This window comes from Rhipicephalus microplus, chromosome X (assembly GCF_043290135.1).
Source record: "Rhipicephalus microplus isolate Deutch F79 chromosome X, USDA_Rmic, whole genome shotgun sequence".
NCBI lineage: Eukaryota > Metazoa > Arthropoda > Arachnida > Ixodida > Ixodidae > Rhipicephalus > Rhipicephalus microplus.
In genome coordinates this window covers 504,955,459-504,982,356 of record NC_134710.1, presented here as the reverse complement: position 1 = coordinate 504,982,356, position 26,898 = coordinate 504,955,459, and the positions used below count along the sequence as shown (strand labels likewise).

The window sequence follows — 26,898 nt, the reverse complement described above, 5'->3', positions numbered from 1 at the left end:
AAATTCATCGAACACCGTCCAGGGATTTGTTGCCGAAGCGACCACCATCGGAAAGACCCTGGACATGCACACCAGACAGTAATATCGTCGCCTGACTCTAGATTGCGCTGCTGCTCAAGACATTGACTCCGACGCTCTGCGTGAAACGATCCGAGCCATCGTGCGAAAAGAGCTGCGCAAGATTTTGCCTTCCGCGCAGCCTCAAGTGGATTCGATTGCCGACATTGTGCAAGATCGCCGATATTGTGCGGACTCCTCAAGCTCAGTGGACACCACCAAATTCTTCCCGTTCGCCGTCGCTGAGCCACCGCATGTCACCATACCACCGGCAGTTCTCTGATCTAACGTGGGGCTGGCCTTCTAGCCCGTATCAGGGAAACTAAGGGCAGCAACCGATAGAGGTGCGGTTGCTGTGCGACGAACTACCGAAGATACAACGACGACGACGACGCCGCGACGGAGCTTTCCGAACACCACGCCAACCAGGCGAAGTCGTGACGACAAAACTTCACTCACCGAAGGTGACCTGATGACGCAACATAGAAGCAGCGGAACAAGCCGACGAAGCCGTAACTCGACGCCACGGCCTAACTTAAACGCGACATGGTGAACTAGCGACCTAGAAGTTCTTATCGACGGCCACAGTGTGACCGCTCTCATCGATACCGGAGCCGACTATTCCGTCATTAGTGGGTCGTTCGCTGCGAAGTTGGAGAAAGTTAGGACAGCTTGAGAAAGCCCCGAAATCCACACAGCCGGAGGTCATGTCGTAACGCTTGCAGGAATGTGCACAGAGAGAAACAATTAAGGGCCACAATTATTGCAGACTTCGTAGTCCTAAAGCGTTGCTCGACAGATGTCATCCTCGGCACGGACTTCTTATGTATGCATGGTGCTGTCATCAACCTGAGAACAAAGTCGATAACGTCATCCGCAGAAGAAGCACAACCACCGCGCGCGCCATCAGGAAACCATGCCTTGAGAATATCCTCGACGAACAAATCACCATTCCGCCTCGCTGCAGCGTCATTATTTCAGTCGGCGCTCCTAAATCACGTGACTTAGAAGGCGTCGTTCAAGGCAGTCATCATCTGTTGGTCACCCGAAATATTTGCGTCACAAGAGGAATTGCAGAGCTGCAGGGGGGAGGGGGCAAAGCAACGGTTATGCTCACGAATTTCAGCAATGAGTACAAACATGTACAAAGCAACGACGGTCGCATACATCCAAGAAATTGTGGAAGCCACCAGTACTTTTGCCTTCGCCGATTCCGCGAAACCTGCTAAGAGGAACCAAGCCCCACCCACAGCTTTCGACATAAATCCCCGACTTCCGAACCATAAGGAAGAACATTTCAGGGTCCTGCTCCTGCATTACCAAAATTGCTTTTCGTCGTCAACGAAAATTCGGTAGACCCCAATCACGAAACATCCCATCATAACCGAATAAATTGCCAGACCACTCCTTCAGAGTCCGTACAGGGTTTCGACGCGAAAACGCGAGGCCACGAAGAGACAAATCGATGAAATGCTGCAGGATTACATCATGCAGACGTCCAAGAGTCCATGGGCGTCCCCCGTGGTGTTAGTGAAGAAAAATGATGGGACCCTAAGTTTCTGCGTCGATTACCGCCGCCTGAACAAAATCACAAGAAAGGACGTGTATCCTCTCCCGCAAATAGACGACGCACTTCATCGGCTCCATAACGCCAAGTATTCTTTGTCAGTGGACCTCAAGACAGGCTATGGGCAAATCGAAGTCGACAAATGAGACCGAGAGAAGACTGCTTTTATAACATCGGACGGCCCCTTAGAGTTTAGGGTGATGCCTATCGGTCTTTGCTCAGTGCCTGCAACCTTTAAACGCGTTATGGATACAGTATACTGGCAGGATTGAAGTGGCAGACTTGCCTTGTGTACTTGGATGACGTCGTCGTGTTTTCCTATTTTGACGAGCAACTTCGGCGCCTTAAAGCTGTACTTCAAGCTGTTAAGACGTCCGGACTCACACTGAAGACAGAAAAGTGCAGGTTTGCGTACGAGGAGGCACGCCATTGACAAGTGGGGAGTTCATCCCGATCCACAGAAAACAGCCGCCATCGCTGACATCCCGCCGCCCATTGACAAGAAGGTGGTGCGCCGATTTCAAAGCCTATGATAGGCGGTTTGTGAAAAAATTCGCCCGCATCGCCAATCCACTCACTAACCTTACCAAAGCCTACGTAGAGTTCAAGTAGGAAACGCCGCAGAAACACGCTTTCCGAGAGCTTAAACTTCGCCTCCAGATGCCTCTTTTACTTGCCCATTTCGACAAATTCGCTGAGACAGAAATACGCACTGACGCAAGATGCCTAGGTCTCGGCGCTGTCTTTGTGCAGAGGGCTGATGGACTTGAAAGGGTTATTAGTTACGCCAGCCTATTGCTATTTTAAGCAGAAGCAAATTATTTTACAACAGAAAAAGAGTACCTCGCCATCATCTGGGCTACGTCAAAATTTCGCGTTACCTCTACGGCAGGCCCTTAAAGTTGGGAGCGACCACCACGGCTTGTGTTGGCTGGCTATCTTGAAGTACCCTTCCGGTCACCTCGCACGATGGAGCCTGAGACTTCAAGAATATGACATTAACTTCGTTTACAAGTCCGGCAAGAAACACTCCGACGCCAACTGTCTCCCTCGTGCGCCAGTCGACCAACTACCGGCCGACGACCCGGATGACGACTACTTCTTGGGAGTGATAATTGCCGACAACTTCGCTGAACGACCGCGGGCCGAACCGTATCTTAAAGCCCTAATAGAATACCTCAAAGGTAGGACCACCGAGGTCCCGAAGGTATTCAAGCGCGCACTTGCGTCGTTTTCCCTGCGAAATGGTCGTCTCCAAAATAAAAACTTTTCACCGCTCCAAGCCATGTACCTCCTTGTGGTGCCTTCAGCTCTGCAGCCAGAACTCCTGCAGGCCCTACACGACGATCCGACGGCAGGGCACCTCGGTGTTTCTCGCACGCTCGCGAGGATACAAGAAAGGTACTACTGGCCACGTCTTACCACCGACGTCACTCGTTTTGTGAGGACATGCCGGGATTGTCAGCGACGCAAGACACCGCCGACAAGGCCAGCGGGATTTCTGCAGCCAGTTGATCCACCTTGTCGACCTTTCCAGCAGATTGGTATGGACCTACTGGGGCCGTTCCCGACGTCGGGTTTCGCAAACAAGTGAATCGTGGTAGCCACCGTCTACCTCACCCGCTACGCCGAGACAAAAGCCCTGCCCAAAGGCTGTGCATCTGAGGTAGCTAAGTTCTGCGTCGAAAATATCGTCGTATGTCACCGCGCCCCGGAGGTCCTCGTCACTGGCAGAGGAAGGGCATTTACTGCTGACCTAACTCTAGCAATCTTGGCATACAGCCAGAAAAACCACCGCCGGACGACAGCGTACCACCCACCGAAACCGGTCTCACCGAGCAGCTAAACAAGACGATCGCCGACAAGCTGGCAATGTACGTCGATGTCGAACACAAGACATGGGACGCCATTCTTCCGTACGTGACCTTTGCATTCAACATAGCGGTGCAGGATACGACGCAGATACCTTCATACAAACTAGACTACGGAAAGAGCACGGCAACGACGCTTGATGCCATGTTACCCAACGTAACCGACGAAGAAAACCTTGATGTGAGTGAGTACCTTCAACGCGCCGAAGAAGCCCGACAACTCGCGCGTCTTCGTATCAAGAATCAACAGATGACCGTCAGCCGCCATTACAATTTTCGTTGACGCTTCGTGGAATACCAACCCGGTGAACGTGTTTGGGTGTGGACGCCGATACGCCGACGTGGACTCAGCGAAATGCTTCTACAACGGTACTTCGAACCGTACAGGGTGGTTCGACGTCTCGGCCCACTTGATTACGAGGTTGTCCCCGATGGCATCACGAACTCTCAACGACGCCGATCACAACCTAAAGTCGTCCGTGTTGCGCGCCTCAAGCCGTTTAAGGCTCGTTAACAAACTGAAACAGTGTTTTTTTGTATAATTGCTGTATCATAATTTATTCATTCTATTTACTTGCATTATTGTTGTACCTTCGACTTTAGTGAAAGCATCGGGACGATGCCTTTTTCAGATGGGGACAATGCCACGTTCTATTCCTCAAGTTTTGTTACCGCCCCCAAACACTACAAAATTCTCAGCGCAAACCGTGTCTGCAATTTTCGAGAAGCTTCAGGACTGTAGTAGATCATTTCGATAAGATCACGCCCACTGCGAATTGTACAGATTATTCTGGAACCTACGTCACCGCCAGCGATAACGCTAGAACATTCGATGGCAAGAGTATAAATGCCGACGCATCTCGCCGCTTGTCAGTAGTTCATCGACGGCCGACGCTCCGTTCACTGCTATCTGTGCGAGACTGCTATTGTAATCAGACTTTCCGTATAGTGGGCACAGGCTCGCCCAAATAAACAGCCAGGTCCCAACATAAAGTCTCCTGTCTTCGGCCACGTCACGACCCTGTGACAATATCAACGAAACATGATAGGATAAGGTGCTGGCAAGACTGGTGCAAAATTTTTTTACCGTAATGTTGTTAATGGAACACTGGTAAGAATATAATATGCAAAAAGCCGATGCACTAAACAGTGCAACAGCATTCCTTTCACTTTTCTCAACCAAGAGAACAGACGTAGTAGACGACGTCCACTGCGCTAATCACCAATAGCAAAATGTTTACCGACACTGAACAAAAAACGCCCGATCGAAAACGTACTGCCACGCACGTTTGTTCTTTTAATGCCATGGCTAGCCCCGCCGTGGTGGTCTAGTGGCTAAGGTACTCGGCTGCTGACCCGCAGGTCGCGAGATCGAATCCCGGCTGCGGCGGATGCATTTCCGATGGAGGCGGAATTTTTGTAGGCCCGTCTGCTCAGATTTGGAAGCACGTTAAATAAACCCACGTGGTCGGAATTTCCGGAGCCCTCCACTACGACGTCTCTCATAATCATATGGTGGTTTTGGGATGGTAAACCCCACACATCAATCATTTAGTTCCAGGGCTAACGCTAACATTCAGGAACACACATGATTTTAGTGCGAAAATGGGTCATGAAGGAGACGGTGCCAATGGAATGACTCAGAAATATGTAGTATGGACCCACGTACTTTCGGGTCACGAAGAAAACGAATGGTGACGTCATATCGACAAAAGACACGCTCCCATTTTGTTCTTCGGCAGTCTCTAATAAATAAGAACACTCGCAACTTCTGTTTCTCTGTCGCAACGATTTGTCACGCAGCATCACCCAAGCGTTCAGAATTGCAGCCGTACAGAATGCGAATACTCAGTGCGCAAAGCACATGAGTTATGTACGCGGAATTTCACGGACACATAGAAAGATGGTCATCTCGAGTCACCAACCAGCACAGGAGCACGCCACAAACACGTTCATCAGGCTTGGCAATTCATTTCTGCCGAGCGATAAGAGCAAGCCTAGGCACGTCTGTGCACCAACCACACAGCCACGGTGGTCTAGTGGCTAAGGTACTCGGCTGCTAACCCGCAGGTCGCGAGATCAAAACCCGGCTGCAGCGGCTGCATTTCCGACTCCGTCGGAAATGATGTAGACCCATGTGCTCTGATTTGGGTGCACGTTGAAGAACCTCAGGTGGTACAAATTTACGAAGCCCTCCACTACGGCGTTTTTCATAGTCATATGGTGCTTTTGGAACGTTAAACCGTACATATCAATCAATCAAATCAATAAAAAGTTAAAGAAGAGCTTCAGCGCATGGAAGAATAAAGCGTGATAACAGAGGTAAAGGTTCCAGCGGAATGGTCCAATAACATTGTCACAGTCACTAAGAAAAGTATGGTACGCACCTGTTTAGATCCCATAGAGCTGAAGAAAACGTGCCCCGCCGTGGTGGTTTAGTGGCTAAGGTACTCGGCTGCTGACCCGCATGCCGCAGGTTTGAATCCCGGTTGCGGCGGCTGCATTTTCGATGGAGGCGGAAATGGTGGAGGCCCGTGTGTTGAGATTTGGGCGCACGTTAAAGAACCCCCAGGTGGTCAAAACTTTCGGAGCTCTCTACTACGGCGTCTCTCATAATCATATTGTGCTTTTGAGACGTTAAACCCCACATATCTTCATCAGCTGAACAAAACGCTACAGCGGGAGAACTATCCCACGCCTACACTGGAAGACATTGTGCGAAAGCTTGCCGCACCTATTTGTTTTTAAATTTTAGACGCCGCGTCAGGGTTTTGGTAGATAAAGCTGGATGACGCAAGTTCGAAATATTGCACGATGAGTTGCTGCGAAACCTTGCATCCCATGAACGCTATCGCTTTCTGCGCGTGTCTTTCGGTATTGCCTCGGTACCGGAAATATTTCAAGCAGAGATGCACCGCGTCTTAGTTCTTCCAAACGTTGCAATAATGATTGATATGTGGGGTTTAACGTCCCAAAACCACCATATGATTATGAGAGACGCCGTAGTGGAGGACTCCGGAAATTTTGACCACCTGGGGTTCTTTAACGTGCACCCAAATCTGAGCACACGGGCCTACAACATTTCCGCTTCCATCGGAAATGCAGCCGCCGCAGCCGGGATTCGAACCCGCGACCTGCGGGTCAGCAGCCGAGTACCTTAGCCACTAGACCACCACGGCGGGGCCCAAACGTTGCAATAGAAATGAATGAAAATCTTGTATGAGGCAAGAATATCACTGCAATTTACAGCCTCTGCTAACCCGTTTACAAGAACGATATCTCGGACTAAACTGAAAGAAGTGTTTTTTTATGCATCCGGAGGTGCGCTACCCTGGACGCGTGCTCAGCGCCGAATGCGTATACGTGGGGACCCCTAAATGGCACAAGCATTTTGGAAATGCCGATACCAAACAACTGTAAGGAACAGCAAGTTTTTTTGGGCACATTAAACTTTGTTCACGCTTTATCCCTAGTATGGTAAAGGTCACTACACCACTCAGAAGTTTGCTGCGGGAAGACACAGCATGGGTCAAAACGGAAATGCAGCAAGAAATATTTCCTAAATTGCGCGAAGCTCTGGCCCAAGCGCCCATTCTCCGGCATTTTTACTCCAGTATCCCGTCTGATTATGAGTGGATGCAAGCCAGGTGGGAGTTGGTGCTGTCCGGATGCAGGATGCGCAGCCTGTTGCATTTTTGTCACGCACACTTATGGACGCACAGGCACGATACTCACAAACAAAGCAACACTCGCTATCGCACGTGGGTGCACCAAACTTCATGACTGGATATTTCGACAGCATGATGTGCCTGTTGCAACCAACCGTTGCCCGTTAGTAGCGCTATTTAGTAAGCCATTGCGCCAGTGCCCACTACGTTTACAAGGCACGCGCCTAACCCTGAAACCTTACCCTATCCATGTTACGTACAAACATGGCAAAGAACTATTTCTCGCTGACGCATTGTCAAAATTTTTTAGCAAAGAACGCAAGAAGAGAGACGAGAATTTTCAAACCAATGTTTTTGAATGTTTTTAACCTCAGAACGCTCGCTACGAGATATTATTCAAGCAACAAATAAGGACGCAAACTTGGGCAATCTGCGAGAGCACGGGAGTACCACATGCCGGCTTCAGACGTCCCTGGGTCACTTCGGACGTACTGGGAGTACCGGGAGAAAATACACGCGAAGCACGGCCTCGTATTCTGGAGTAACAAGGTAATCGTGCCGCCATCGAGGATATCAGAAATGATGCACATTCTTCCGCGGCGCATGCGGGAGCCGTAAATATGAAGACTAGAGCAAGGAACGTTCGTGATGTTTCGGTCGAATATTTCAGGCAACATCTAACAAATCTGTAAACATTTGAAAGTGTGCCAAAAGCATAAACCTCAAAACGCTAAGATGCCCCTTCTGAATCACAAAGCACCCTCACTTCCAAGGCAGGTTGTCGGCATCGGCATTTTATCTTTTGAAGACCATGAGTTTGCCGTCATTGTAGACTTCTACTGATTCTTTTAAATGCGCGAGTTCCGGACAAATACTGTGAGCTCGCTTAATACATGGTGCTCAGAAATCTTTTCAGTTCATGGCTTGGCCAATAAATTATGCAGTGATAATGGCCCGCCTTTTAACAGTGACGAGTTCAAGGAATGTCTGATTACCTTAGGCATTCCACAAATAACTTCAAGTCCCCATCACCCACTGTCAAACGCCATGACGGAGAGAGCAGCAGAAGAGGCAAAATCTTTTGAAGTGCTCGTTTAAATTGCCAATGTTTCAAATGGCTGTGCTTGAGTAGCGCAGTACCCCACCTGATTATGTGCTCCAGTTCCCCGTGCAAAGATTGATGAGACGACAGACGAGACCTCTGTTACTGGTGCCTACCAGTCATTTAGAACTGAGAACCGACCCACCCGACGTGGTCCAGGGCCGCCTTCAAGAAATGTGACATCGACAGAGGACCTACTTCAATAACGGTAGAAGGAACCTGTCGCCTGTGAGATTAAGCCAGGAGGTCACCATATACGACACAAACCAGTGTATCTGGGCTCCTGCAGTCTTGATAAGGGCAATCCAGGAACACCACTCGGCGATAGTGAAAACTGAACATGGCCATGAACTTCGGCGCACAAGGTAACACCTCCACTTGGTAGAACCACAACTTGAGCCGAGCCAGCCAAAGGCCAATCTCATTTCTCCAGATTGATTTTTCTGAACAGCCCCTCAAGAACTACGATGAAGTACAAGATGACGACGCGAGCCCCGTTTGTGCCCTCTACCCGAGAGACACTAAACATGTGTTAATTCTGCAGAGAAAGGTAAGATCTAGCACGGCTCATAAAGCACGACGTCACCGTTTGTGTCAATTCTGCACATGCGCTGCTGCAGCAGCAGTTGTGTCTATCACAACTCTTGTTAGCACGAAATGGTGGGACGAAGGAAGAGCACGAAATGGTGGGACGAAGGAAGGACACAAACAACGGCGCTTCCTGTATTCGTCCTGTTTTCCGAGCTGTTTTCTCTTCATTGTGGCTACCGCTTTTCAGACTAAAAATGAAAACGTGCGACGTTTCCCTTGCCGTGATAGTTCACCCGCACGCGACGAAGTTTGGAGGCATGGTTCCCGCAAAGTAGCAAGAGTGACGGCCTCAAGGGACGCCTCAGCAAGCCGAAATAACTAAGCCGAAGGAGAAATGTCTGCTACCTTTCCAACCACTTAGATGCGTTAGCGGGAGGCGCGCTTGAGCATGCGCAATAGCTTTTTTGCGAATTGTCTATTGTGGAAGTGCAAAGGCTTCGATAAAGAAGCTAAAACTGTTTCTCCATAGGGATAATACATACGTAACAGTACCTGCGTGTTACAAGCTAGAATGGTATTTAGCCACATGCTACACCTCATTGATAACTTGTGGTCGCGTTGAAGTGTACCATACATGCAAGGAAATGACCCAATAATTGTACTTTTTGCGCGTCTTCGAAGAGACTACAGCTCACAATGGTTCCCCGACAAGCTATCTGACGAGCACATGTGAAATCTTGCTCTTTTATTCCGGCTTTTTTACTGGTGGTTTGTGCCTTGTATTTTTATGAAATCATTCAACGCTGCGTGACGAAGATCGGACATGAAAAGATAGAGCATTTCCAGGTGTAGGCGCTACGCTGAGAACCCTCCAATTGTAGATGTCATTGCAACTAGCGCATCGCCACTCAAGATGGTACGAGTAGAATGTATCACACCGGACACGTAGCACTAGTGTTGATGCTGCAAGGCATTCAATTTTTTGTGGAGATTTTGTGCACTACTTGCCGTTGAATTAAAATAACTTTCACGTGATGGATGCCATTAAAGTCAAGGATACCCATGCATATATACCAGGCAATTGATTGAAGATCACATGTCAATTTCAAAAGCTATAGTTAGTGCGCCTTTAGGAAGTAAATGAGAAACAAAACATAAACCATGAGGACAAAGCTTTTTTTTACCAACACTATACTTTCCCTGATGACACTTCACGGTTTAACTTTGTTCTCCGTCGTCCTGCGGCTGCCAAGAAGCAATTCCTGTTACTTTTGCATGCGAACAGAACCTGCGGAGATGTCGAGCAGACGACGCTACGCAGATGAATACATGTGTATGGGCTAATGCGCCTTCATAATGGGAAAGGAGCCTTGCAGCCTTAACAGTTCTAAAAGAGTTCAGAAATTTCTTAGAGTCCTTAGAATTCAGAAAATTCAATTTTGCCCGGTGACGCGAATACCTCTCCTAAATTGTCATCGGAAGAAAATTTGAGGTGAAATAGTGTTAATATATGCAACAATTTTGTAACAATTTTGAAAATAGGTATTTATAAGCAATTACACGGATTTAGGCACAACGTCACAAATAGGCACCTATTAACACTATAAAACACTCTGAAAGCACTTCTTCACCTCTAATTCATGCCCATATATCGAAGTAACACAATCGGAAAGCAAAGAACAAAATATGCCTTTGCCCATAATCCAGTCTCTAGTCATCAGCATCACCATATGTGACTATTGTCATTTTTTGCCTCTTCGCTGTGCCTCTGGCACAGCACCTGCGTTAGCTCGAGGCACGCGACCGAGAATAAACTTTTATTTGAGCAAATGCATTCTGCGCCCAAGGTGGGTGGCCTCCCTAATCACGGCAGCCGTGGGCCTACGCCATCTTTCGCGTCCGTTGAACCATGCTACGCTCATTCATCAGGCCCGGGTCTGATTACACTGCTGTTCGGTTAGTGTAGTGGTTCCAAGGCTTTGTGTGCATCCCCATACCCTATGGAATAGGATTTCCGAAACATCACAGTGCTTGCAAGATTACGAGTACTCGGTTAGAGAGGTGCGGTGAGCAGTCCACCGTGAACGTTGGTGTCAGTTCGCAGCTTCCTGGGGGTTACTGCCTCTTCCTGTATAGGGCTGGGGTGGGCTGGTGGATAATGTTTTTTTCTGTTCAGCCTGTAATGCTGCCGTATATTGTTGTACTTTTAGGTACATATTCCTTCATCCTTAGTGCATCCTTTGGGAAGGCCGGAAAACAGGAGCTCGGGCGAAAGCATTGGCTGCCTCAATTCTCATCATGGAGTCGTGATCTGGAGTACAAACGATTTACGTGTCAAAAAGATTCGTCTTCACTGCCATACCGAAAATTTCTAGGGCTTCCATTGAAATTATGTCTTTCTGAAAATTTCGACAAGCCGCTTCCGAATCGGTTAGTATTACTGCTGTGCCAGTACAGGGTGAGACTTCTAGCGCTATCTCTTTTTCTTTTGTCATGTCGATTTCTGTAGTTAGGACGCTAGCTGCCGTTCTTTCTTCGCCATCACTGCCGGCTACGCTGGCAGCATCGGCTGGCATTCCCGAATATTTCACTGCAGCAGTGTATCTTGTGTGGATTGCGGCCGTGATCTTGTTGGAGCTTCTTTACTTTGCATTTTTTTCTTTCGAGATGATACGTAGGATCAATATTTCATGGGATGCGGGCTACTAGAAGATACGATCTGATCGTTGGTAGAAAATTTCTTTTCTCATCACATTGTAGAGTTACCTCAGGATAAGCCAACCTTCGAAGTGTCGATCAACCAGCTTCACTTAGTCTAAGCCGTTCGAGTTTACTTATTTTGTGTGCTTCGGCGAGTTCCTCTCAAGTGTTGTGGAGGCCTAAGCTTAGCAGTCGCAGCGTGGATGCACGTTCGAAGATTCCTATGGTAGTTTCGATGGCTTTTTTATCAGGGTATTGTGTTTTAAATTTCAGAATTATTCAGATACAAGTGAGTGGTTCCATACGTAATTTCGCTGATGATGAGAACTTTGATCAATTTGATGGTGTCGCGTTCTGTCAAGCCGTGTGCTTTGTTTGATAACCATCGTAACCCAGGCAGCACACCGGCGTTGGACCGATCTTAGACCGGTATTGGCTAACGTCGGCTGCAATATTGGCCCAAGGTTGGCGAATCGGCTAAGTGCAACTTCTTCCGATGTAGGACCGATGTTCAAGCCAACCTGAAGCCGATGTTCTGCCGTTGCATTTGCCGATATCTAGCCGATGCCTGCCCACTCTACCAATGCCAATGAAGGCCCGTCCTTTCACCGACGTAGTTTCCAACATACATCCAGCATAAGACCACTCTCGGGCCACTTTGTAGCCAATGAAATGCCGTTACTACGCCAGCATTCGCTTTACGACGAATATTGGCCACCATTGGCTAGCCAATGTTTCACCGTTAATAATATGGGCTTTTTACTACTGGCATTTTTTAGCCTGTGGACTTTACATTACGCCCCCAGAACTTCCTCAAGCAGCTTATAGCAGCCCCGTACGAGCTTGGCGATGTAGTATACTTCAAGGCGACTGACCACTGGATGACTAGTGTAGAAGCACTACACGATTCCACTAAATCGTCCATTTTTGCCTTTTTCCTTGCATTGCCAATTACCCTACCCACATGTAGAGCATAAGAGTGCACAAGTTTAGTTACTGTCTAGTTTTCTCTATACATTCTTTCTCAGTTTTACGAGAAATTGTAACATAGGCTGTTCTATCAAGTATTAGCTTAAAAAACATTAACTAAAGTAACGGCTCCGTGCAAATATTCCGCACACAAGCAATCTATATATAAGAATACCAGAACACAATTTTTGTAACTTTATTTCTAAGTATATCAAGTCACAACATTTATTTTTCAGTTCGGCTTTTCAAGTTACGGCAGTTCAGCAATGCAGCCCAATCTAGGAGGCGAGTTCAGCAAGGCTCTATGGGCATACTGGCCAGGGAAGCAGAGGTTGGGCGATGATTCAGAGGCTGCAGCAGAAGATGAGGCAATGACAGTGGGCTGCCCAGATCCCTGCAAGCAGCCATTGGGCAGGAAATCAACCATCACAGGCTGTCGCAGATCCTTGCTCCGAGGGACAGCAGCGACCGGGCTACCAATCGATGAACACATCTGTGAAGTGCCTTACCTAACCTCCATTGAGGCCAACAAACTTCAACAGCCACGTCTTGATGAAACGCTGAGCATTTTCAGACACCTACATCCGTAAATAGAAATAAACACCTCAAAATAGGTTCTAAGCACTGCAGTATAACATATATCAAGCGAAAACAATGAAAAACAATGACAGCAGACGTTATATTGTACTATCCAGATCAAATGCTATGTGGCCATTATGAAAAGAAATGAACAAATACTTCAACAGTCAATGTGCAAAAAAATCTGTCACAGACCAAAATATTTAGGAATAGGTTTCAATTAAAGTTGAATAAAACAAGCTTGTTTCACTAATTTACAAATAAACACCAGGTCTTTCATGATTTCTAGACATGACTTACAGGGTTGCAAGCCAGGTGAACTAGTCTGCAGCTATTGCCTATGGTTGTATAAATTTATAACAGGTCAAGACACACAACCGCACAAACTTTCAACTTTGGAATATTCTTCGGCACACGTCAGCTAATACTGCACAAGAGGATGACAGACCACCAGATATACAACACAAGATGAAAGAATGTATGCTAACCCAATTTGAGCACTGACACTTGTGGATTATTGCAAGGCTCCTGTATCAAATATAAAATGGTATCTCTAAAGGCTATGAAAGATGTGCTGATATGGTTTCCTATGTTGTTCTTTTCGCATTAAATAAACCTCCGTAATTTCACGTGCTTTTGGAGACTTGCATTGATCCGAAGTCTTGGTTTTATAGGAGACCAGGACTAGAGAGTTATCTCACCAAAAAGCAGTACTTGACAGAAACTCGCGACACAAATCAGCCATTTGTGGACCGGCTGCAGGGAGAGCACGTACTTGTGGCGCTGCCATGCTTAATTTTGGAATGAACAGCTCTAAAAGCCATGGCGCCAGTAATACTGTACTGTGGTTTAAAAAAACTGTCCGACGGCTACTCTCACATAAATAGTACTTGAAAACAGAGAGAAGCTCTGCAAAGGGGACTGCATCTATGCATGTGGCATCGAAGAGACAGTGTTGTGCAGTGATGGCAACTTCCTCGTGATTATTTTCTGTTTGGGATTTTGTCCTATGGTAGTACTGGCTTATATGCCCGTACGGCGACGATACTTCACTGCGCACTTCTGTAGTAAAAAAAAACGAATAAGTAGTGGCTGCGGCATCACTTTCTCTGGCGGAAAATGTACACCCTGTCTGCGGTATGTAGGTACGTTGACGTTGATCAGGCAAACAACTGGGACAGCATAGCACGGGTAGTGTCGCGGTCTTATGCTTCATAGCGCAGGATGGATTTCCGAACATAATGGCTGCATTTCGATGGGGACGAAATATAAAAAGAACACCCGTGAACCGAAAGATATGTGCGCATTGGAGAAACCCAAGCGGTCACAATCTTGGTACGCACAATACAGCGTACCTCAGAATGATATCTTGTTGGCACATTAAAGCCTAGCAGTTACCGATGTTGAACAGACATGTTCGTTTTAGGCCAACACAGGCGAGCGGAAAAAACTGAAACTGCGTTTTAGGTAAACTAAACAACAAGTAAACATCGAAGACATTTGATACTTCTCTAGCAATGCACAAATTTCGATGTTACTTAGCCACGGCAGCAAGTGAGAAAAACACTTACTGAATTGGCTGGCTCCAGAAAGCTAAGCTTTGAGTAATCTGCTCCTTTGTGTGTAACAAGAACCCTGTCTTTTGCCCAAATTAAGGTAAGCAGAGGCACTTCGGCATCGAGTTTTCACCGCGAGAATATCTTTTAATTAGCCCAGAGGCGCATGAACGTGGCCCTGCACAAGTGTAGTGGGTAAGGAACCTTTCTTTTACACGCAACCGTTCACAAAAAGAAATAAAAAGACTACCTGCCTATCGTTTCGGTCACTACACGCAGTGGTACCAGATAAAGTTTGGTGGTGATGGTAAAATGGACGGACACATGGAAACTTTTTAGTCTTGAAGTTCACTACTCAACGCTCAGCGGGACAGAAAAAAAAGTTATAATGCCGTTTGTTGCATAATATGCTCGTTTTATTTCCAGCAAAACACCGTTTAAACTCGACTGTTTCGCCCTGGCTTCCACTGGTGGCTGTCTTCACTATCGAATAATTATAGCAGACACGTGACATCTGATTTAGAAACAAGCCTGGCATCACTAGAAAGGAGAGCAAGAGCAGAATTTTGCTCAGCTGACCGCTTGGATGCAACGCTGCCTCCTCTTTCTACGTTCTCTCTTTCTTCTATACGTCCTCCTTTTTACATACTGTTGCACTTGAATACGCAGCAGTACCGCCAGCGCCCTTTGGTTTTTTTAGAGAAATATATTTCTTTAGTGCGCAGGGAACGTTCCAGGCGGAAGACATAGCAGAGAAATTGGACAGAGCGCGCACTTACAGCCAATTTTATTGCACAGATGACGGGAATATATATACGGTCAAGAGGGCGAGGAGATCACGCACAGAAGAAAGGACAAATGATAGCGCATGCACCAGACCACCTTATTCTAGTCTTAAAATGATAACTGAAAAGATACCTGTATTCACTATTCGACAGATTGACAGGTATCTTTTCAGTTAAGTTCTCATTTTAGGATTGGAATAAGGTGGTCTGGCACATGCGCCATCATTTGTCCTTTCTTCTGTGTGTGATCTCCTCGCCCTGTTGACCGTATATATATTTGCGCCATCTGTGCAATAAAATTGGCTGTAAGTGTGCGCTATGTCCTATCTCTCTGCTATATCTTCCCTCTGAAACATTCTCTGCGCACTAGGGAAGTATATTTCTCTCAAAAAATGCAATACCAACTAGCCCAAGTAGCTAATCTTTTGGTTTTGTTACGGCGATGCGCGCACGCACCATCTCTGCCAGCCGCCATTCTCCTCTGCGGAAGCAGCTGAGAAGTGCGCGCTCTCACCGCCAGTGTGGCCGTGGAAACTCCAGCGCTGGTTCCCTATACTAGCAACGTTTAGGATTTGATGGTGCGGGTTTCGGAGAAACAACTTTCGAGAAGAATAACTTCGACATAGCAAACTTTGAACGTCCACTTTACCAGAGATGAGCGACAGAAGTCAAACCTGATAGGCACATCATAAGCACTATGGGGAGGACACTAAAGAACTGGAAATGACCAGACTGTGAAGACGCAATTTCGTACTCAATTGAATCCACTAGACAAACAAGGTATCTTTGAGGTAAAACATCTTGATTGAAGAGGTACATGTATGAATAAATTTTCATACAACTGTGAGGTTGCTAGAACAGAAACTAGTTGTAGATAACTCAAATGAACTTTTCATTGTGTAACTTTGTGCTTGCCTTTTTTTTCTCAATCATATTCAGCCAAAAACAACGTTGTCACAAAGCTGCCCACACTATGTAGAGTCATTTGCCCCACATCACCTCCCCACTTCAATAGAGCCACTTGTATTGAAAATTGGGATCAGTAGAACACTCCGTAGTGCGAAGGAATGTTTTATAAACGTTCTGCCATTCTTCATTTGCCTTTATAATGACGATTCTCCAGCAAGAAAAAAAAAACATGCAAAATCTGTCACAAAGTAACCCGATTTCACGGTAGTACAGGTCTTCGACATCTAAGCTAAATTCACTGCATGTCTTCGGATCATTCTGCCGCAGAAATATCACGATAGCCCCTGAATTGGGCACAAGAAAGGGATCATACTAATGCTATGTCATTCCCCAAAAAGTACTCGTGACTGCTGTTAAGTCGCTAGAACACGAGGTCAACGACAAGGCCGAGTTCAATGTAGTGATAGGACTAAAATGTCAGTGAACCTCTGAGGTTTTACTTGAATAAAATCAAATATTGCTTCAAAGCAGTGTTTGCAGTGACTCGTGTTGCACCAGCAGTTGGCAATATTTTCTTAAAGGTACACTAAAGAGAACCAATGTCTCAGTTTAGACTGACACGCTGCATAACGAGAACTCTCATGCCACAAGTTCATTATCAGTGGAGAAAATTAGGGATGAAGTTTATTTTTTATTTCGTGATGCTCAAATTTTGAAAATGAATTGTATTTTCGCAACATTGGCTTGATGAATATTTCTGAAACTTCGTATCTTAGGTCCATCACACCGACAGATGACAGTGTGCTTAATTTTCAATAATTATTATTTACATAAGACCCAGTACACGTGTTTGAAATTTATGATATCTCCTGGTTTCGTGCGAGAAGATCAAGTCAGCATCTACATTTTCTTTTCGCGCGTTATCTCACATACCGAGCGTAGTTTCGCGGTGAGGGTGGTATTTCCTGCATTAAGAAATTGTACTTGACCAATACACGAAAAATGTTTTTGGTTTTAGTGTCTTCAAAAGGTGTACTGAGACAATTTTGAGACATCGCAAAAGGACATTTTTAGTTTCCTGGGTATGCAAGTAGCATTACCACTTGCCACACAATAGTCAGCCAGCGTGCATGAGATAGTTACTTTGTTTTTAAAGTTTTCGTACCAGAGTATTGGCAAGCAATGGAGTGGACATTATGGTGACGAGTCAACAAGGTTCCTCTGAGTTGCAAACGGAGTTTCCATGCAGCCCGAATCACAGAAATCCCTGTCATTGTCAATAGGGACAATGCACTCATGGTTTATATGTACCACGAGCAGATCGCTTTTTGCCATTAGTACGCAGCGAATTGCCAAGTTCTTGCAACGTCACACTGCCTTGTCATAAAACAGAGAAGCCACCCACTTGATATTGAAATTGATAGTGTCTTTTAAAGGTAGAGGTATTAAAAACATATGCAATACTTTCCCACGCAACACAAACTCTCTTCTTGAAACCAATCGTCTTCTATAGAACAATTCCTAAATATTGAAAATTCATCTCAGTACTCCTTTAAGTGATGCCAACAAGATGAATCGGGACATCAATATCAGATGGTTTGGCAGTATGTATATCGGTACATGCACGATTACCTGATCAATTGTGAAGGGAACAATATAACGAATGAGTGGTAGATCACAGGCGGTCTATAGGCGCTCGCTCACTCCGTGCTTTTATGGCCTAAACAGCCACCGCAAGTAAAATATAGTTGTTTTTTTTATACAGTGTCAGCGTGCTCTGTATGAGGGCGTCGAGAGCCAACTCTTCGAAACGCATTTTGCCGCATAAGCACTGCTTTGTAAATCAGCTGTCCTCGGCCACTTTCTCACGCCAATTATTTTTCAATTTGTAGAAAGCAGTGAGAGTAGTAGAGGTGCGTGTTGGCACAGCCTGCATTTTTTGGCAGGCATGCATTGGGTAATGAATACGCACGCGCAACGACAAAAAATATTTTTTTAAGGCTCGAACACATTCTATTCGCTGAATCCGAAATTGCTTGAGGCTCGTGTGGTTGGATTTATCATTAAGGTGCCCGTTAAAAAACTCCACATGGTTAAAATTCCCAGAGCCTTCCACTATGGCGTCGTTCATAAACATATCAGTGAATTAACTTCCTCGAATTAAAATACCTGACAATCACAGTTGATTCTTGAGCAATACATTAAAGTTTCACTGCTGCTGGCCTGTTCGAAAGTGTGGACAAGAGTCACGCAAAAGCGTCGGCGCTAATTACTTCTGAAACGTTTCTCCAGATTCTTCTAGTTAATTGCATATAAATGTTAACGGATCGAAATGACTTGCCGTCTCGCTTTGTTTACAAGCCCACACAAAAGCATTTCTGGTTAGAAATAATGTCCCTACATCAGCTAAAAGAATTACAACAAAATTTTGCCAACAGTGCTTTTTTTTCTTCAGGCGCAATGAAAATATATTAGTGCCAATGAGGACAATTTCTGATTCTCTAGAATTATATTGTTCCCGTGCGTCTCTGGCAAGCCCTATTGCATATAAAGATGCTTCACATTTTTTCATTGACACTGAAAATGGCGTCTGGGATTGTGCGTGCTTGGGATTTTTTCTTTATTAAAACAACTTTCCAAAACTGCATCACTACATGCTCTTTTATGTCTCTAAATTTTGTGCTTTCAATTTGAACAATTATTATTTTCATTGACATTCTTATTACTACTGCTATTACTCCTGCTATTGCGAGTGCTATTCACACCTACTTGCGAAAAATAGTGACCATCCCTCTTATGCTTTTACTTTCACCTTTTTGAAGTACTTATTTCAATAAGCATGAAATGTGATACCTCGAACAAGAATGTGCCAAGTTTATCATTTTCATTGGCACTGGCTGCCGGCATGTGAATTCGAAGTAAACGTTTCAAAAACTTTTTTTCTCGGAAAAAGAAAGATTTTGTTGTCTGTCATTTTCTCTGCCAGTTTGTGATGAATCTTGTGGCCGAGCCATCTGAACCGGACGCACAATGGTACATGCGTGCAGAAGGGAATGTTTACCAATTTACTCTTGTCTTGAAGTATCAGAAAGAGGTGTCATATATGCTTCCTACCATGTTTCCATTGCGTTGGTACCACCAGGAAGTGCAACAGTAGAAATGAAACTGAGCATTATTTGAGTGCCCTAGACTTTTTTTCCAATCGACCGCGGCGAGTTAGTGTGGAACAAGATTGCGGCAATAGGTAGAAGCAAAACCTCCTCCCTGTACACAGGCCGCAAAGAAAGCGAGCGTGCGCCTTCCGACCGGCCGCAGGTAGATATAGTCGGGACAATAAAGAGAAACAATTACTTGACTTAGATGAACAACTGTGGTCTGAGAACTCTAATGCTACAAGTTTCACTGTCATCATTCTATTAATAATGAATAAAAATCAAGGTCAAATTTCAACGGTAAATTTTGTGCCTAAACATTTGCCAGGGTGCGACAGCTGAACTAGAATTTGGAGCAATTTTCAAAGCAGCAAAATGTTACTTTTGGAGCACTAAAACTCAAGTTTGGAGCAGGTTACACGCGAAAAACATTCATTTTTTTACCACGAAAACCGAAATTTGAGCAGCTTGAGAAAGAAGGCTCATATATATATATATATATATATATATATATATATATATATATATATATATATATATATATATATATATATATATATATATATATATTATGCGACAAACATGCGCATAAAAGAGTGTTTTCACACTCGTCGCTTGGCTTATAGATGGCGCTTACTGTCACTCCTACTTCTAAATTCACATATAAACCAAAGAAGTGGATGGACGGAAGGCCACTTTGGTAGCTCAGTGCTTAGAGCATCGAACGCATTATTCGAAGTTCGTAGGTTCAATTCCTGCTCACGGCTGGTTATTTTTTCATCCACTTTTCTTTCTTCTTATTTACATTTCATTGCTTTTAATACCTTCCCCTGTACATTCCTTTGTCTGTTAAATCTTATTAATATTGTGTTAAAACATGGAAAAACGAGCCTTTAGGTGTTCACTTCTTTTCCTTATTTTTCATTAAACGAGGGTCTCGTACTGGCAGACTTGGTGTCATTAGATTGTATACGAGAGATTATTAATCAACTGCCCGCTCATAATAAGTTCACGTGCTACGTGACACCAAACATGCGCATAAAATAGTGTTTTCACACTCGTCGCTTCGCTTATAGATGGCGCTGGCTGTCACTCCTACTTCTAAATTCACATATAAACCCCAAAAAAAGGATGGAGGGGAGGCTGCTGTGGTAGCTCAGTGGTTAGAGCATCGAACGCATTATTCGAAGGTCGTAGGTTCGATTCCTGCTCACGGCTGGTTATTTTTTATCCACTTTTCTTTCTTATTATTTACATTCAATTGGTTTTAATAACTTCCCCGTACATTCCTTGGCATTACTGTCCGTTAGATGTCATTATTATTGTGTTAAATCCTAGAAAAACGAGCCCCTAGGTATACACTTCTTTCGTCTATCTGCATATATATATATATATATATATATATCTGCCTGGTTCAAGAGGCGTCAGTCACTGTCACGAGCTCAGCTCTTCGTCGTAGTCGTCTTTCAGTTGCTCCAACTAGATACTGTCTCTCTCCCTGTTCCCCACTACATTTGCCCCGTTGGTGAAGAGGAGCCATCCTGGCGACTCACGGCGAAGCAAGCACAAGGGGATCATAGTAAGGTTTTAAGCGCTGACGTGGACTGTCTCAAGACCACATCATCGTCTGTCCTCGGCAGGTGTCACTGGTTCGACGACGTAGTTGACCGGTAACGTGCATTGAACGATGCGGTACGGACCATTGTACTTGGGTGCAAATTTTCGGGAGAGGCCGGGGGACTGGAATGGAACCGAAAGCCATACAAATGAGCCTACAGGGAAGCTGTGAGCAGGCTCGTCTTGGTCGAGTCGTTCTTTTTGGAGACCTTGTGCGACGGACGTAAATGAACGCGCTAATTGGCGGCACTCTTCGGCACACTGAACAAGTTCGGAGGCTGGGCGGTATTCTGAAGCATCTGGGCGGTAAGTAAGTATCGTGTCAAGCGTAGAAGAGGGCTCACGTCCGTACAGTAGAAAAAAAGGTGAAAACCCCGTAGTTGCTTGCGTGGCCGTATTATTAGCATACGTCACGAAAGGGAGCACCAAGTCCCAATTAGAATGGTCGGAGGATATGTACGTAGAAAGCATATCACCGAGCGTGCGGTTTAAGCGCTCTGTCAAACCGTTTGTCTGTGGGCGATAGCTTGTAGTCGTGCGATGAATAATATTGCACTCACCGAGAAGCTCCTAGACGACTTGCGATAGAAACGCACGCCCACGGTCGCTAAGCAGATCACGTGGCGCGCCATGGCGAAGGACAAAGCTACGCGAGATGAACAAGGCGACATCACGTGCAGCAGCGGCTGGCGAACCGGCGGTTTCAGCGTAACGGGTTAGGTGGTCAACGGCCGCAATAATCCTGCGATTTCCCGCAGGAGTACAAGGTAGTGGGCCGTAGAGGTCGATGCCGATTCTATCACACGGCCGAGCTGGACACGGCAATGGTTGTGATTCGCCAGAGGCATGACAAGTGGTTTTCCCTTGCTGACACTCGTTGCAGGAGCGTATGTACTTGCGAATGTACGAGTACATTCCACGCCAGAAAAATCGCTGACGAAGCCGGTCGTATGTTTTGAAAACGCCAGCGTGCGCGTTTTGAGGGTCTGCGTGGAAGTACGCACACATGTTGGAGCGCAAATGGCGAGGTATAACAAGAAGCCATTTCCTACCATCCAGATGATAGTTGCGACGGTACAACATGGCATCCCGTATTGCATAATGGGGAATTTGCCGACGTAGTGCACGAGGTAGACGCTGGCGTGGTGTCACCGAAGACGAGAAGAGAACGTCGATGAGCGAGGCTATCCAAGGGTCCTTGCGTTGTTCCGGAGGCATGTCAGCGATATCCATGCTGCCGATGGTAGCTTCGGCGAAGGAAACAGGTGCAGCGGCTGAAGGAAGGGGCGAACGAGAAAGAGCATCTGCGTCGGTGTGCTTGCGGCTTGAGCGGTAAATGACGGGAATATCAAATTCCGTTACACGTAGCGCCCAACGTCCAAGCCGGCCCGAAGGATCCTTCAATGAAGCGAGCCAACAGAGTGAATGGTGATCTGTGACTCCATCAAATGAGCGTCAATATAAGTAAGGACGAAAGTTTTGTAATGCCCAAACAATCGCCAAACGTTCCTTTTCGGAAACCGAGTATTTGTGCTCTGCCTTGGTTAGGGTGCGACTGGCGTACGCAACTACATACTCCGAGAAGCCAGGTTTTCGTTGAGCAAGGACAGCGCCAAGTCCTATGCCACTGGCATCCGTGTGCACCTCGGTTGGAGCAGGTGGGTCGAAGTGGCGTAAAATAGGTTGTGAAGTAAGGAAATGGCGTAATGTTACAAAAGCATCATCGCATGCTGGCGACCAACCAGAGAGGTGTCCATCGCCAGAGATCAGCTGTGTCAGTGGTGCGATTATCGAAGCAAAGTTCTTCACAAAGCGGCGAAAGTAAGAGCATAGTCCGACAAAGCTGCGAAGCGCTTTCACAGTCGTAGGCTTCGGGAACTCAGCGATAGCTAGAAGCTTCTCTGGGTCTTGGAGGACGCCCTGTTTTGAGACAATGTGACCAAGTATCGTGAGCTTCCGAGCTCCAAAGTGGCACTTCTTGAAGTTTAGTTCTAAGCCTGTGCTCGTGAGGCAGCTCAAGACTTCACTGAGACGTTGGAGAAGGCTGTCGAAATCAGGGGAGAAAACAAGGACATCATCCAAGTAGCATAGGCATGTCTTCCATTTTAGCCCACGCAAGACGCTATCTATCATCTTTTCGAATGTGGCTGGCACATTACGAAGGCCGAAGGGCATTACATTAAATTCGTATAGCCCTTCGGGCATCACAAAAGCCGTTTTTGGGCGATCTGATGGTGCCATGGGGACCTGCCAATAACCGGAACGTAGGTCTAGTGATGAGAAGATTTCAGCGCCTTGCAAGCAGTCCGGGGCATCATCGATGCGCGGCAAAGGTTATACGTCTTTAATCGTGACTTTGTTTAAACGGCGGTCGGCCACTTGCTCAGTGATTACACGACGCTCCACGGGAGATACACGGTAGGGACGCTGTCGCAGAGGCGCTTGAGAGCCGGTGGTAATGTGATAGACAACGGTGTGCGTTCGGCCTAAGGACGTCTGCTGGCAATCGAACGAGCCGCGAAACTGGTGAAGAAGTTCTAGAAGCTTTTCGCGGTGTGGTTTTTCAAGTTCGCCATCGATTGAGGGGCCAAACAAATTATTTTCGTGGACAATTGAGTGGGTAGATGGCGCCAATGCATTAAGCTGCAAATGACTTTCACCGTCAAGGTCGAAGATGGAGAAAACGTCTAAGTCTTGGAATGTTTCAATATATTCTCCGCGACGCAAGGTTGTGGAAGACGGCAAGGGATTTGTGAGAAACAAATTGGTAGCGCCCGCCGAAATATCTAGAACTGCAAACGGCAGCGCGAGGCTCTTGCGACTTTGGAATGTTTGGGAAGGCTTAAACAACACTGCAGGCTCAGACACATCGGCACAAGATACGGGAACAAAGGCTGCGCTAGTCGGTGGTATGTCGATGTCGTCAGCGACAAACAGCTTGTTCAACGGAAATTCCGGAGACGAGGCACACAACGCAGGGAAGGCCACTTCAGCACGAGCACAGTCGATAACCGCATGATTACGAGACAGAAAATCCCAGCCGAGGATCACATCATGAGAACACGCCTGTAGCACAAGAAATTCAACGCTATACAAAACATCTTGGATGAGAACTCGGGCGGTACAGGCAGCTGATGGTCGAATATGGTGAGCACTGGCAGTACGGAGGGACAACCCCTTTGGCGTCGTGGTAACCTTCCGAAGCAGGCGGCAAAGTTTTAAATCAATCACTAAAACGGCAGCACCAGGGTCCACAAGCGCAAGGGTACGGTAACCATCCACAAAAACGTCGATGAGGTTTGTCGGAGAAATGCGAGGACTTGATTCTTTCGACGACGACGCAGTTAGTGCCTCCGGAACTGCGGCATCTAGTTTTCCGCGTCTGAAGGGCAGGGTCGACGGCGCATAGGCGACAGGGAGCGACGTCGGGGAGATGGAGATCGGTGACTGACTGAGGGAGGGCGGTCGGGTGAAGAGGATCCTTGTTGACGTGCCGTGTTGTTAAAACGCCGAGAGTCGTGCGACAATCTTTGCATGTTGTCGCTCTGAATCAGAGGACGGCGGCGGCACAAGCGAGCCACATGGCCTGCGTAACCGCAAGAATAGCAAATCGGGCGGTTGTCTGTGGTGCGCCATGGATTCGGATACGCTACAATCAGCCGGCTGAACGGAACTCGTGATGGCCGAACAGGGATCGGTGAGGTAGCATATGTGGGCTGTCGAGGTGCTCTAGCTGCAACGACTTGCGCTTACGTGAAGAGTGCGGCCTCCGGAGGTGGTGAACGAGCGAAAGGCTAAGCGTCCGCTACCTCATCTTGTATGACGTGCCTTATGGCCGGGGCCAGATGATCTGGGGCCAAAGGATCCGTTCGTGCTGGCTCGGGCGCGCTCCATAAAATGGAGAGCTGCCGAGCGACCTCCTCACGCACGAACTGCTTTATGCGAGCCAGCATGTCGTTCTGGTCTCCGAGAGCCAATGCCGCGATCGAATCACGTTGTTCCAGATTGCACCGTGTTTGGGGGCGTTGCTTGCGCAATTCGTCAAATCTCTGGCACAAGCTGACGAGTTCGGCAATCGTTTGTGGGTCCTTGGCTAACAACATTTTAAATGCGTCATCGCATATGCCCTTAAGGATTTGTTTGATTTTGTCGGCTTCGGGCATCGTAGGGTTTACCCGCTTGAACAAGTCAACAACGTCTTCACTGTAGCTGGTAAAGGTCTCTCCTGGCTGTTGAGCGCGCTCACGAAGTCGTTGTTCTGCGCGGAGTTTTCGCACAGCAGGGTGGTCGAAGACTTGCGAAAAGGAGCCCTTGAATGAATCCCAGCTGGCAATGTTGGCTTCGTGATTGCGCAACCAGAGACTAGCGACGCCGTACAAGTAAAAGCTCACATAGGTCAGCTTAGCCGCATCGTCCCACTTGTTCGCTGCGCCCACCTTGTGGTAAGTAGCCAGCCACTCCTCAACGTCTTGGCCGTCAGTGCCGCTGAAGATTGGTGCGGACGCAGTGGCCACACGCCGGGACATGTAGAGGCGGGAACTTGCGAGGCACCTTGGGTGGAGGATTCTTCCGGCATTGCTGGCACTGCAGGTAAGGTGCGACTTCGTAGTTACAGCTTCGAAGACTACCCAGCATCTCCACCAGATTATAAGGGGGGTTTATTGAATAAAACCAACTGCCTCGTTTAAGAGGCGTCAGTCACTGTCACGAGCTCAGCTCTTCGTCGTAGTTGCCTTTCAGGTGCTCCAACTAGATACTGTCTCTCTCCCTCTTCCCCACTACAATATATATATATATATATATATATATATATATATATATATATATATATATATATATATATATATGAGCCATTTAACATTCCCTAAATCTTGCACAGTGAATATGAGCACTGTTGTTTGAACAAAGTAGTATTTTTTTAATCACCCCACTCCGCAAACAATCATGAGGCCCGCATTAGAAGTCACCAGGCCTCTAAAATTGTTTGAGAATTGAAATATGGATTTCCCAAGATGGTGACCATGAGATTCCTAAAACTGGAAAAAAAACTGATTTTTTACAGAGTCAGAGATGTCATATTGTACTCCAAATAATTTTGCCAGTAACTTTTCCTACTCACAAATATGCGGCATATACATACATCAGTCATTGAACAAATTGTGCAGTGTCTAGAGACTACAAATATAAGCCCCTTCTAAATATTAAAACGCTTTTCCGCAGGCTACCCATTTACTATGGCGAAGGTGGCTTAAGCGGTGTTTCTGCGCAGGTTAGAACAAGACCAAGAAATTTTCGAACCACTACACCCCCCCTCCCTTCATTTTTTTTATGAAGGAGTTAGGTTTAGGGTACTGCTTTTTGGCTTGCTTGCAAGGCGCGTTTGAGCAGATCAAGTAATCTGGTCAAACCATTGCGAGACCAACCCGCCAGTTGGCCTCGCAATGGCACCGGATATCTATCGCATGTGTTGCTGCTATGGCAACTGACGTCACAGCATGAACTAAAGCTGGTAGTGTACAAGCTCGATGTGCTGAGAGTTTGTACACTTCCAGCTTTAGTTCCTAATGGTTCTTAACATGCCATGGCAGCACTTGCTGACTAGAAAATTCATATTTCCAACGAAGTGTTGCTGGCTACGGCAACACATCTTTTGTGTTGTAGTTGCGTCGTCCCGCCGGTAAATATATCTGCTGCGGTCAGCAGACCGACAGGCACGCGGCGTTGTAACTTCATCTGGTTGATAGAGTTTCGCGAGTGTCTTGAACAAATGAGCAGCTGTTTTACACTGCGGTTTATGATTAGGGTCTGCCCGCATAAATTGATGATGCAAACTAC

General features: G+C 46.5%; 2 protein-coding genes across 3 annotated transcripts in view; both read left to right on the top strand.

Moving 5' to 3' along the window:
- The window catches only part of LOC142776759 (uncharacterized), a 36,455-nt gene extending 22,782 nt beyond the window's left edge, over positions 1-13,673 (top strand). For both annotated transcript variants that reach the window (XR_012887789.1, XM_075881060.1), the window contains exon 2: positions 12,702-13,673. Coding sequence is in view for 1 of the 2 variants with exons in the window: in XM_075881060.1 (XP_075737175.1) it covers positions 12,702-13,055 (354 nt within the window). In the remaining variant the exon portion in view is untranslated. The remainder of the gene's footprint in view (positions 1-12,701) is intronic.
- The window catches only part of LOC119161633 (frequenin-1), a 1,172,367-nt gene that overhangs the window by 677,661 nt on the left and 467,808 nt on the right, over positions 1-26,898 (top strand). The gene's annotated exons all lie outside the window — the stretch shown is intronic.